The sequence below is a fragment of the Chiloscyllium punctatum genome, chromosome 2, assembly GCF_047496795.1.
Source record: "Chiloscyllium punctatum isolate Juve2018m chromosome 2, sChiPun1.3, whole genome shotgun sequence".
Classification (NCBI taxonomy): Eukaryota; Metazoa; Chordata; class Chondrichthyes; order Orectolobiformes; family Hemiscylliidae; genus Chiloscyllium; species Chiloscyllium punctatum.
The window spans coordinates 128,432,558-128,447,010 of record NC_092740.1 but is presented as its reverse complement, the minus strand read 5'-3'; the positions used below and the strand labels follow the sequence as shown (position 1 = coordinate 128,447,010).

The 14,453-nt window shown below is 40.2% G+C and overlaps 1 protein-coding gene across 1 annotated transcript in view; it reads left to right on the top strand.

Moving 5' to 3' along the window:
- The window catches only part of pgm5 (phosphoglucomutase 5), a 175,745-nt gene that overhangs the window by 56,243 nt on the left and 105,049 nt on the right, over positions 1–14,453 (top strand). The window contains exons 4-6 of the mRNA XM_072588634.1: positions 5,296–5,421; positions 8,223–8,413; positions 9,769–9,923. Of these exons, the coding sequence (XP_072444735.1) occupies positions 5,296–5,421; positions 8,223–8,413; positions 9,769–9,923 (472 nt within the window). The remainder of the gene's footprint in view (positions 1–5,295; positions 5,422–8,222; positions 8,414–9,768; positions 9,924–14,453) is intronic.

Below are 14,453 nucleotides of genomic sequence, written 5' to 3'. Positions count from 1 at the left end.
ACAGACACAGAGAGAATGTGCAAGCTCCATACAGGCAGTTGCCCAAGATGAGAATCGAACCCGGTCCTTGGCGCTGTGAGGCAACAGTGCTAACCACTGAGCCACCATGCTGCCCCTAACCATTGTTTTGACCCGTTCAAACTTGAAGGTGCACTTGATACAGAGGGTTCAGTCCATCTGCCTTGGTGAAGTAGGGGATAGATGCTTGTGTCATTTAGCTTTAAAGGGTGCAGATCTCTGACCTTTCTTGCAGTAATGCAGAGTATCCCTTTTAACTTGGGACACAACACTAAGTTGCAGTGCAATTTCTATCAAAGCTGACAAAGTCTTGTTTTGTGGCCAACATAGAAAAGGGCTGCTGTTCCATTCACCAGCACCTCTAGATCTCTGTCCTGGAAGTGGGTAGCTGGCTTGCCCTTCCTTTGAGACATTTCAGGATCAAGCTGCACAGTTTCAGAGAGAGTTCTTGGCCTGCAACATCAGAAGTGACATGCAGCTGGGCTTTACAGATGGCACCAAAGGCTTGGAAGCAGGAAGGTATTCTGGTGGTTAGAAACTCTGCTGTGTGCTTGGCAAACAACTCCCAGAGAAATGCAACCAGTAGCTCAGTTGCATAATTAATGAGGTGAAATGTGGAAGATTGCAGGTGAAAATTTGCCTCCACCATGGCAGACAGACGTTTATTCACTGCAAATGGGAAAATTCAACTGGGTGTGTAGTATCATCAGATTAGGTGGAGCTAATGCAACATCAACATTAACTCTCTCAGGACCATTATGTTATACAGGAACAACTTCAGAAAACATTTAAGGATTTGAGAAATTATAAACTGTTGACAGCTACCCAACTTGAACTGAAAGTCATTTCTGAGACACAATCTTGTAGATCTCAAGATTTGTGCCTGTAGGATATTTTCTAAATGTAAAATATATTCTATCTGCTCTGTCTTTTTCATTTTTCTCTTATTTTCTACAATTTCCATTCCTTCTCTTTTATTCCCCATGTCTTTATTTCTTATATTTGTTAAATATTTTTCTATCATGAATTTGGGCCTGAGGACTTGCACTAGCAGCACGGTGGCTCAGTGGTTAGCACTGCTGCCTCACAGCACCAGGGTCCCAGGCTCAATTCCAGCCTTGGGCGACTGTCTTTGTGGAGTTTGCACATTCTCCCCGTGTCGACGTTGGGTTTCCTCCTGACACTCCAGTTTCCTCCCACAATCCAAACCTGTGCAGGTTAGGTGAATTGGCCATGCTAAATTGCCAAGTGCTAGGTGCATTAGTCCGAGGGAAATGGATCGGTATGGACTGGTTGGGCTGAAGGGTCTGTTTCCGCACTGTAGGGAATCTAATCTAGCATGTCCAGTGAAAGTATTGCTGCAAGTTTACAATGATATTGGAAAAGAGCAAATAGCCACTGTTGATGTTTGTCAATATGAATCAACAAAACTGACCTATCTCAGTCTGACATCCAGACACTAGAAACCTTCCCAAACTCTGGAACCAAGATTCAGATGTTCCATGGAAGTAGATTGGAATGCCAACAGATTGAACTCCACCTGCAAAAGCTGCTGCTATGGGTGGACTTCAAATGCCTGTGCAGCAGACAATGTCATTAGAGGGAATGTGGTTTGAATCATTCTGTGAGCTCTGTCCTCCTCTGATTCTAGCCTCTCATCTGCATAATTTCTGCCATCCCACCATTACTAGCCATGCTTTCAGCTGCCATGAACATGCAAGATCTAGAATTCCCCTGTTGTCTCTTTCTGCCTCCACTATTCATCCAAATGCCTAACTCTTTCATTAAGTGATTGGTTGCCTTTCCTAATATTTCCTTGAGCAGCATGCTGTCAGGTTTTATTCAATTGCACATGTTTGAAAAGTCTATAGGAACTTTTATGTCCACATGAGATGGAAGACAGAGTGCCATCTGAACAACTCAAATGAAAGGCAGATCTCTGACAGTGCAACATTCCCTCGGGACTGGGATAACCCTAACCCTATCACACTTGGCATGTTTGTCTCGATTTGGTGTTCAAGTTGCTGGAATGGAACTGCAACACCATGACCTTCATTATGTAGTGTAGTATATGACAATAGCTATTGTCTACATTGCCTCATCATCACTGTCAGATAATTTTAAAAATTCATTCACAGAATATCAGCTTCACTGTATGGGTTAGCATGACTGCACATCTTTAATTCCCTGGATTAGTTGGTGGTGGGCTGCATTCTTGAACCACGTAGTATGATACACCCACAATAGTGTTGGGAAGGTTGTTTCAGGAATACAACGCATACCTGGAGTAGGTGGACCTTGGACCCAGACCTTCTGGCCTAGAGGTAGATAGGAGAGTCCTGTGGTGGGGATGTTAGTAAACTTCAAGTGTGTTTTAAGTATGAAAGCAGTTGAAAAGGGTGTCCTACTTGTAAAACCGACAACAGCAACTTTACTAAAGAAATAAATAATTGTGCAAATAACTGACTAGAAACTTTGAGTGACCTGTGACCTGGAAACTTGGGACAGTATGATTGAGGTTGCACAGGTGTTGACTTCAGCTGTTTTTGAAATAAATGTTTCAGCCATCATCTATTGAATAAAGCCTGACACAAATTAGCAATTTAGGCAAAAGTCGGGTATCTGGAATTGATCGAAAATAGCTTTAATGTTATCAACTGTCCTTTTGAATATATCTTTCTTTGCACAATCTTCTATAGAATATAAAGCACAGGAACAGGCTACGAATTCCATATTAGTGTTTATATTCTATGCAAGTCTTGTCCTATTCCCTCCATCTCATCTCAGAATTTCAGTTTTTGGCATCAGTTTGGCAGATACAATTGATGTAACAAGCATGAAAGATCAATAATTCATCCACAAATGGATATACATCATTTGTCCATCACTGAACAACAATATCAGTTTTTAATATGCTAGTATGGTGTAATCTTCCTGTAGGTGATGTCTTGCATTAAATTAATTTCAGTTTTAATTGAGGCTGGAGTTGGCACTACATTCAAAACATAAAGTTACTCAATATTTAATAACAAATTGCTAATTTAGTTCAGATGACTGATGTGGAAAAAGTCACAGTGACACAGGAGTGTGAAATACTTTATGAAGGCAGGATTAAGGCAAAGCCGCATTTGGCTTTATTACGCTTTAGTCAAATGCTTGATTCTGATACTGAAAATCCGAAATGGAAAAGTGTTCCATTACGTAATCATAACATCCATTAATAAAGACAGAAAATGCTGAATACATTCATCCAGTTGGCACTGTTTGTGGAGACAGAAACAGAATTAGTATTTCATGTTGATGATCTTTCATTAGAACTGGCAAAGTTAGAGGTGACTTGGAGGTGCCGATATTGGACTGGGGTGGACAAAGTAAAAATCACACAACACCAACTTAGAGTGTAACAGGTTTTAAGCAAATACTGAAGCAGGGAAAAGGGGAAGGGTCTGTTACAGGGTGGAAGGCAGGAGAAAGCAAATGACAAAAAAGGGGTGTGTGGTGCAAAACCAGATGACAACAGGGCAAGTATAGAAACAAAAGATGGGTTGAAAGGAGTTGAATCTTACAACAGCAATGCCATTACCAGTAACTGCTGTCTGGAAAGTGGAGTCAGATTTTACGATGAGGAATTGTTGGACACAAGGTTGAATTCGGAAGCCTGTAAAGAGCTGAAATGAAACATGAGTAGCTTTGCCATGTGTGTTTTGTGTGTGTGTACTATGAAGGAAATTTTAACCCTGAACTACATCATATATTGGATGGATATGCAAAAGGTTGGTCAGAGAGGTAATCTTTAATTGGTGTCTTAAAGGAAGAGGGAAACTAGAGATCTGGAGAGGTTTACAGCAGAAATTCCAAAGCTTTGTACCCTCACACCTGAAGGGACAGCTTCCAGTTCTGTTATGTTTAAAATGTTCAAGAGGCCAGAACTAGAGGAGAATTAAACTCAAAAAAGAGGCATAGCCAATCGCTTTTGTACATCGGAGGGTGGCTAGTTTAGAGAAAGAGTATCAGAAGTCACTGACCTTCTCAGCTATGCTGACAAAGGTCAGGAGAGTGGAGCTAAGAGAAATTTAAAGAATGATTGCAAATCCCAAAATGCAATTATCTGCACCTATCAAAAAAAAGTGAACCCTATTTTTAAAAAAAATTTCAATGAGATTATCTGCCCAGAAAATGTTGTTCACTCCTTTGAAAAAGTGAAAGCACAGTAAATGTTGATCTTTTATAGTCTTCCATGTAATTATTATATTATTGTTACTTCAACACATTACTTACTGACACTATGTTTGCTAAATTGGATGGATGAGGAGTGAATGGTTTCAACACAGTAAGGAGGAGCTCACAGTAAGATGATAACATAATTTTGTAATTATTACAAACTGCTACTGAAATCTACTGCTGCAAACTCTGCTGCATAACCCAATCTTTCAAAGCTTTTTTCCCTTGCTCTGCTTCTTTCTGGCCAAAGGTAGGATTGACACAGTGCTACAAGTCCTATTCTTTCATACCTTGCATCTGCCCTGAGATCTCATCTGCTGGTCAGCAGTGAGTGAGATCATTCTAGAAATGTAGAAACTGGGAGGGAGTAGGCCAATTGGTCCCTCCTGCTTGTTTCACCCTCAATATGATCAGGGCTGATTCTCTATATTCCCACTTTCTCCCCATACCCCCTTGATGCTTTTAAAAACTGAAACATTATTTCTTGAATATTTTCAGTGACTTAGGCTCTACAACCTTCTGTGATAGAGAATTCCACAGATTTCCATGAGCCTTTTGGGTGAAGACATTTTTCCTCAGTCCTAAAAGGCCTACCCCATATCCTGAGACTTTGACGTCCTGGTTGTGGACTCCCCACCAGGGAAAGCATCAAGACTATTCAGCCTGTTTGGGATTGTATACATTTCAATCAGACCCCCTCTCATCCTTCTAAACTCTAGTGACTACAGCTCCAGTCAAACCAATCTCTCTTCATGAGACAGTGGTGTCATTTCCCAGTATCAGGCTCCTGAACCTCTGCTGCATTTGGATCAAAACAGCAATTCTCCAGTTGTGGTCTTACTAAGATCCTGTATAGTTATTTCCATGAATGTTTAGCATGAAGACTTTGAAGAATTTTCTGATGGTGCAATTTTTATAGGTTGTCGAGGAAATATTGCCATCCCTACATCACAGTCACAGTTTAGGAATGTCAAATACCTATTAATGAGCTGCAAGAGGAGGCTACTCCCATGGTGCTAATTTTAATCAGCACTTCATTGTTTCCCACCACTTTAGTTGAAATTGTGGACACAGTAGAGGTTTACCTCAACATGCTGAGAACCATCTTTGACTTCACTGCCATAAAGGGATTACTAACTGGACCCAACCAACTGAAAATAAGGATTGATGCTATGCATGGAGGCAAGTATACTTCTTAAGGATTAACAGTTGTTTTATGTTTTGTTTTTTCCTTTGTTGTTGCACCTTTCAGTGGCATATGTGGAAGCTAATATAAATAATCTATAATAAAAAAGAATGTTATTCAATAGCCTCTGAAGATGACAAAATGGAATTGAACTCTGGCATTTCCCCTGATTACAATGGAAGTGAATGTCAGGCAGTCAATCTAATATCACCCATTTGGCACCCTGTGGCAGGCATCTATCTTGACATGTTCCAATCTCAACTGGAACATCTGAGGATCCCACTTCTGGTGCTGTGATCTTAAAGACTCAGAGAATGTGCTGAGTAGATTTACTAGAAAGGTATCAGTGGTGAGTGACTGCAGTTAATATGGCAGAGTGGAAAGGAGGCTTTTTTCTCCTTAGACCAAAGAAAAGAAAGAAGATTTGATAGAGGTGGTCAAAATGTTTAAATAGAGCAAACTGTTCCTCTAGCTGGAGGGGACAGATTTTAGATGATTCACAAAACAAAAAAGAGATAGCATGAGGCAAAACGTATTTACGCGAGTGATTTGAATCTCAAAAGCATTTTCCTGAACAGTGGTGGAAGCAGATTCGATTGTAGCTTTCAAAATGGAAATTGATGAATATTTGAAGGAGAAATAACTACAGGGCTGTGAGAAAGGGCAGGGATGGGGGTGAACTGGATTGTTCTTCAAAAGAGCCAGCACAGACTTAATTGGCTGAATAGCCTCCTTCTATGTTGTATAATTCAATGATTCTTTAAAGTAATAGTTCAGCATCTGATGATATCAAATGAACATCAGTCTGAAAGATGTTATTTTTAAGAAGAGATTTTGGTTAAATGGCTCTTGTTACTGACACAATGTAATTAATTCATTCAGCCCATTATCATTAGTGTTAGATGGATAAAGTGTTTGTGACATTCTTCTCATCCTCCTTAATGTCCTAGGCCCAACCACCTTAAGTTGTTTCATCAATGACCTTCCCTCCTCCATTAGGGCAGAAGTGGGGTTGTTGATTGATAACTGTACAATGTTCAGCATCATTCATGACCCCTCAGATACTGAAGCAGTGTAATCGTATGCAGCAAGACCTCACAACATTCAGGCTCAAGCTGATAGGTGGCAAATAACATTAATGTCACACTTGGGCCTGGCAATTACCATCTCCAACGAGAGAGAATCTAACCATCTCCTCCTGACATTCAATGATATTACCATAATTGAATCCTCCATTAACACCATCCTGGAGGTGATTGTTAACCACAAACTGAACTGGACCAGCAATATAACTATCTTAGCTACAAGAGGCTTGAAATTCTGCAGTGGGTGGCTCACCTCCTTTCTCACTATCTGCAAAGGCACAATTCAGAAGTGTGATGTAACAACTCCACCAACACTCAAGAATATCGACACCATCCAGGACAAAGCAGTCTGTTTAATTGAGACCCATCGTAAAACCTTAAATTTTCATTCCTTCCACTAACAATACAGAATGGCAATAGTGTGCACTATCTACAAGATGCACCGTAGTATCTCACCAAGGCTCTTATGATAGTACATTCCAAGCTCCCAACCTCTATCCACGAAGAAGGACAAAGTCAGCAGATGCAAGGAAGTGCCACCAATTTCAATTTCTCTTCCAAGTCACATATCATCCTGACTTGGAGCTGTATCACCACTCCCTCTTTACTGCTAGTTCAATGTTCTCGAACTTCCTCCCAAACTGCATTGTGGGTGTCCCTACATTTCAATGACTGTAGATCACAAATGCAGCTCACCACTGCCTTCAGGACAATATGGAATAGGAAACAAATGCTGGCCTAGCCAGCAATGCCCAAATCCCATGAAAGAGTAAAGCAATGAGTTTATGCTCTTCTTATGTACAAGCAGATCTATTTTTCACAATCTCAAATGGTTTCTTACCTCTACTAACCTCCTGTAGTCCTTTTTACCTGAACTCTCAAACATAGTATGCTGGCTATCCATTTAAATGTTCGCTGTTTCTGGGAACTGTGGATGCACAAATGATGGATTGCTTCTAACTCCAACCCTATGGATGTCGGCAGTGCCAGCTTCAGGAAGGAGCGTGCGATTCCTGGTATCTTCTGGTATTTTCATGATGTTGGAGGAGCATTCCGTGATCAAACTTTCTCTTTATTTGTTCAATTATAACTCTGCTGTGAGTTGTGTCAAGGATAATCAAGGCCAGTAAAAGTCTTTCCACTGGATTAGGGAGAATAATTAGGAAGATTTCATAGGAGAATGTTTTAATTATTGGTATCCAAATAATAGATTAAGTAAAGCTTTGTTAGGTACTGACATTTTTGTAAAGAATGTCATTAGCTTGACAATTCAGATTGTTAATCAGAAGACATACTTATCTATGAAAAACACAAATTCTGAGATGTCTTGACTCGCTGAATAGCTGGAGGCTGTTTCCCCTGAATGGAGACCAGAACTAGGGGCATCATCATGGGATACAGGATTGGTCATTTAGTACTGAGATGAGGAGAAGTTTCTTCATGCCATGGGTAATGAATGTTTGGATTCTCTATCCCAGAGGGTGGTGGATGAGTACATTCTGGGTTGAAAGCAGTAGGTTTTGTGCTGTAAGGGAATCAATGAGAATGGGGATCAGAGGGGAAGTTAGAACTGATGTAGAAGGTCAGCCATGATCTTACTGAACTGCTAAGCACCCTCGACTGGCAATGGGGCATTCTGTAATTCCTATTTCTTATGTTAATCAAAGCATTTGCTGGACAATGATCATTTATGGTTTTTCTTATTTTTCCAGTTATGGGCCCTTATGTCAGGCGGATACTCTGTGATGAGCTCGGAGCTCCTGCAAACTCTGCTGTTAATTGTGTGCCACTGGAGGATTTTGGTGGACAGCACCCAGACCCAAATCTCACATATGCTACTTCTCTACTCGAGGCTATGAAAGGAGGAGAATATGGGTTTGGAGCAGCTTTTGATGGAGACGGGGTATAATATTACTTCAATTTATACTTGTTCTTGCAGATAGATCATTTCATTAATTAAAGCTTTTCTGAGTTAATTCTGACTCATAGGGAAGCTGCCATCAGCACTCTTAATTTTTTTTTGTGTTTGAGGGCCCTGCTTGAATTGCCCAATAAGCAAAAGTGAGGACTGCAGATGCTGGAGATCAGAATCTAGATTAGAATGATGCTGGAAAAGCACAGCAGGTCAGGCAGCATCCGAGGAGCAGGAAAATCGGTGTTTCGGGCAAAAGCCCTTCATGTCTAATTGATCCACAGCAATAAACAGGGGCATAGCTGTAAGAGCCTCTCATGATTTGTCTGTGTCTTGTACATATGTCTTAGGTGTGTGTTGTTTCAATCTTTTGAAAACTGATCAAGCCAAATACATCAATTAAAATACACACATGGATAAGAAAGCAGTTTAATTTCACAGATGGCGAATTAATCTACAAAGTAACAGCTACTGTTTGATGTGCTTAACATAATCAGTATAACCAGTCTTTGTGTAGCAATACAAAATAATAAATTTGCTACATTTCCCCATATCAGTAAGTCCTGGATGATTATAGCTTCTAACTACTTTCCTGTACGTTAACCTTTTCTGATCCTGACATTTCTATCATATCTTTTTCAAGTAGAGGGCAATGCTTATCTGAAGAAACCTCTACTAAGCATTCATAGCCTTGGAGGTCCTAATGCAACTATGTGTGAGAAATATATTGATTCCAAAATGGGCTTACAGAGTGCTTGTTACCAACAGTTTACAGGAGCAGTTGTGACGGTTTTAAAGTCTAAATCATGAGAATTTGGCTGCCATTCATGATTTTTCTTCTGAACCTGAGAGAACCTTTAAAACCAATGTTATTCTTCCAAAAATAATTTCTGTGGTGCCAAAGCTAAGAATGTAAAGACATGGGAGAGGCGGAGGGGGTTCATTGTATGATATAGTATTTCCACATTTTCAAAGAAACAGCAAAACAATCACTTAAACAATCATAATTCTTAGTTTGCAATTAGCTTTCTTAACTGAAACTTCAAAATACTAGCAATCATACTGCTAAAGGGATTGATTCATAAGGTATCTGCAGTACAGTATTTATCTCAAAATAGATCTAAAAATGAAACCTTTCATCTCATGTCTTCCTCTTTAAGTTAGTTAATTGTCTCCTTTTCCCAGAATGCAAGTAAAACAATGAACATTGGTGAGCTGGGGGTGGGGTAGGATTCAATAAAATTGTTTCCATGGAAGAGTATGGTGCAGGCTTGAGAAACCAAATGACAGAACTAAAGACCAGGATAAATCACAGAAATTAAAGGAGATCATTCTCTTCTTAACAGGACCGTAACATGATTCTTGGCCGAAATGGGTTCTTCGTCAATCCTTCAGACTCCGTTGCCGTGATTGCAGCAAATATCTGTTGCATTCCGTACTTCCAGAAGACAGGAATTCGAGGATTTGCAAGAAGCATGCCCACCAGTACAGCACTAGACAGGTGAGGAGCAGAAGATGACTCACTCTCAACTCTGATGAATAATTAAATCTTAAATTGTTTTCAAGGAGCATTTATCAGTTAAGGAAAGGCTTGTATTTCTATAGCATCTCTGCCATGATCACAGGATATACCAAAGTGCTTTACAGTGATCTTGAATTGAAAGATGTCGAACTCGTATGGATGGAGATAAGAAATAATAAGGGGAATAAGATACTGATGGAAGTGGTCTACAGGTTCCTAACAGTATGGCTATACTGTAGGGTGGAGAATAAGTCAGAAGCTAATCAGGGAATAAAATAGTAGTGTAGTAGTAACATCACTGCACTAGAAAACCAGAGGTCCCTGACAAATGCTCTGGGGATTCAGGTTTAAATCCCACCACGGCAGCTCATGGAATTTGAATTCTAGTTAATAAATCTGGAATGCAAAAACTGGTCTCCATAATGATGACTAGGTCAATTGCTATTTTTGCATTGTAATTTGGACAGGTTGAATGAGTGGGCAGATGCAGTATAATGTGGGTTGCTGTAAGGTTATCCACTTTGATAGGAAGGCAGATTGTTATTTCAATGGCTACAAATTGAGAGATGGGAATGTTCAATGAGATTTGCATGTGCTTATGCTCCAATCACTGAAAGTAAGCAAGAGGATGCAGCAGGCATTATAGAAAGCAAACTATATGTTGGCATTCGTAGTGAGATTTGAGTACAGGAACAAGGATGTTCTTACTGCCATTATACAGGACACTGGTGAGGTCATACCTGGAATATTGTGTGCAGTTTTGGTCTTGTTATCTGAAGAAGGATGTTCTTGCTACAGAGGGAGTGCAACAAAATTGATTTCTGGGATGGTAGGACTGATGTATGAGGAGTAATTGAGTCAGTTATGGATTGGACAGGAGTTCAAAAGAATGAATCTGTAAAATTCTAACAGGACTAAACAGGTTAGTACAGCAAGGATGTGACTGATGGGATGGAGTCCAGAACAGGAGTCATAATTTAGGGATGAAGGTAACCTTTTAGGACTGAAATGAGGAGAAATATATTCACGCAGAGAGTGGTGACCCTGTGGAATTCACTACCACAAAAGGTGGTTGAGGTCAAAATATTGTGTGTTTTCAAGAAGAAGCTGTATTAGCTCTTGTGGCTAAAGGGATCAAGGAGTATGGGTGGATGGCAAGGTTATGGTTTGAGGTCAATGGTCAGCCATGATCACATTGAATGGTGGGGCAGGTTTGAGGAGTCAAATGGCCTACTCCAGCTGAATGAATGAATGACGAATGATTTTATTGTCACATATATCTAGGAAGATACAGTGAAAAGTGTTTTGCTCCTATCTCCAATCTTTTCTACGTTTCTGTGTGTCTATGGTATATAAAAAAGGCAGTACATTAATCATGGATGATGTTAACCTTGACTTAGGCTGTGAAAATCAAATTGGCAGAGGTAGCCATAAGGAGGATTTTATAATGTGTTATTGGAACAGCTTCTTAGAGCAATATACTGTGGTTCCAAACCAGAGCTCATGCAATTCGGAATCTGTGAAACTGTAATGAGGCAGGTTTAATAAATGAGAATAAAACAAACGAGCTGGTATGATTGCTCAGTGGTTAACACTGCTACCTTGCAGCACCAGGGACTTGGGTTCGATTTCCAGCCTTAGGTGACTGTCTATGTGGAGTTTGCAAATTCTCCCCTTGGCTGCCTGGGTTTCCACCGGGTGCTCCGGTTTCCTTCCACTGTCCAAAGGTGTGCTTGTTAGATGGATTGACCGTGCTAAATTGTCCAGGGATGTGAACACAAGATAGGTTAGCCATTGCAATTGTGGGATGACAGAGATAGATTATGGGTCTAGGTCTGGGTGGGATGCTATTCAGAGGGTCAGTGATGGGTCAAATGCCATCTTTCCACACTGCAGGAATTCCATGATCTTGGAGTAAAAGATCCTGTAGGAAACTATAACATATTGTGAGCATAACATAATAGAATTTAGCATTCAGTTTGACATTGTGAAAACTGGATCAGAAACAACTGTGCTAAACTGAAAAAGAGGAATAACAAAGGAGTAAGAGCAGGCATAGTAACAAAAGTAAAAACAGAAATGACCTCCTAAATCTGTCTTTTATTATTTAGCCAATGCTCTACCTATGCTAATATAAAACTCCTAACACCATGGACTCTTATTAAGTAGCTTTAAATGCAGTACCTTATCGATGACCAATGGACACTCTTTAAACTATAACTTTTCTTTCCTTAGTCTTAAATTATTCAAAACAGCGCCATATCATAGCGACAAATGAAAGCTTTTCACTGTATTTATTGTATTCTTACTATAAAATACACAGGACAGTAAAATCAAAATAAAAATAAATTAAAATAAGCGAATATCTTTTGGAAATCCAAATATATTACATTTACTGGTTTTCCTTTTATCTATTCGCCTTGTCAAATAATTTTCACTGTAATTTATATATCAATTGCTTGTTTAGCCTCTAAGAGATTTTGACTTTTTTTGGGTTATCTTTTGTTGTTTTTTAAAATTTTCACAGTTCTCCAGATTATCATGTTATATTCATATTGCATAAGCTTGTATTATCCCCTTCCTACTATCCTTTTTCCTTACTGAATGTTCATCTTTCTGGTAAATTCCTTTCTTCAGCCATTCCAGTCAAATCCACCCTCAGAATAAAGGTTGCCCATTTGAGACAGAGATTTCATCTCTCAGAGGGTAATGAATCTATGGAATTCTTTACTGCAGATGCCTGTCGAGACTGCGCCATTAGGAATATTGAAAGACAAGATAGAAAGATTTTTAACTCGTCAAAGAATCAAGGGACATATGGCGAAAAAGTGGAGTTGAGGATTAATTAAGAGCCATGATTTAATTAAATGGTAGAGCAGACTCACTGGGCCAAATGGACTACTTTTGTTACTATGTCTTATGTTTTATAGTTAACTAAAGAGCCCTTTTGAAGTGAAGACGATTTTACGTATTTTTGCACGGAGTGAGTACTCACAACCAGCAATGTCTCAATGACCAGATAATTTGTTTTAATGTTTGTGTTGAGGGATGAATATTGACCAGTCCAATTAAAAAACTGCATTGTTCTTACTCCCTCAGTACTGACCCTGTAGCAGTGCGACACTCCCTCAGTACTGTCCCTGTGACAGGGTGACACTCCCTCAGTACTGTCCCTGTGACAGGGTGACACTCCCTCAGTACTGTCCCTGTGACAGGGTGACACTCCCTCAGTACTGTCCCTGTGACAGGGTGACACTCCCTCAGTACTGACCCTGTGACAGTGCGGCACTCTCTCAGTACAGATCCTTTGACAGTGTGGGACTCCCTCAGTACAGACCCTGTGACAGTGTGGCACTTCCTCACTACTGACCCTGTGACAGTGTGGCACTCCCTCAGTACTGACCCTGTGACAGTGTGGCACTCCCTCAGTACTGATTAGGGATAGTGTGGTAGTTCCTCAGTAGTGACCTTGTGAAGGTGCAATAATCCCTCAGTACCGACTCTCTGACAGTAAAACACAGCTGATTACTGACTAGCTTGCTGCAGCACTCCCTCAGCACTAATACTCCAACAGTGTTACACTCTTTTAGATTTTGTTTTCAAATCTTTGTACTATGTCTCAAAACCTGGCTTATTGTACCACTGTGCTGGTTGCTCAGTTTAAGTAAAGTATTTTTTTTTGGCTGCAAGCTAAGGTGAATGATAACTGATACAGATACAGAGATATTTCTTCTTGATTATCAAGTCTTTGGAGGACATTTAATTAAGTTAAATGAAAGGAGCTGGTTTGATCTCGGTATGAACTCAAACAGAGGAAATATTCCCCCAAGATGATGGGAGTGCTTCACGTGATGAATAGATTTTATCTAAACACTAGCTGCATATATCCTATCACACAATGTCCAATTCTGCTCAGTGACCTTTGTTGGCTCTCAATTCAGCAATTGATACCTCCAATTCAAAACTCTCAACCTCTTTTCCGAACACCTCCATCATTCTGCCCTTTCCCATTTCTACAACCTACTGCAGCACTGCAACCCTCCGAGATCCCTGCACTCCTCCAAATCTGACTTCGTATGTTGCTGATTATTTTTGTTTTCACTTGCCCACTATTGGCCATTTATGGAGAGTGCAAGATGGCAGCAAGGGGAGCATTGGATTGTTTGGGCCCTGGGTAGGGCAGTGGTGAGGTGGAGGGTGGTTGACAAAAGCCTGCAGGATCGATTTTAGGAGCTCAGGAATCGGGGTAGGGGCAAGGATGGGTGATCTTATGGCAGTAGAAGTAGGCAGTCTTGGGGTTGTAGGGGAACTGGGGTTCTGAGTCCATTTCAGGAAATCTTAATTTTCAGATTTCAATAGGCAGCGGATATCTTTCAAAAACATGACCCATCGAAGCAGTGAATGTTGTGCAGTATGAATCTTTTTTGCACTTTGCTATGACCCATTTGGGAAAGTGCACTTATTCTCAAACCCCACTCCCCCTGCAGTCACCACAAAGGTTAATCACAG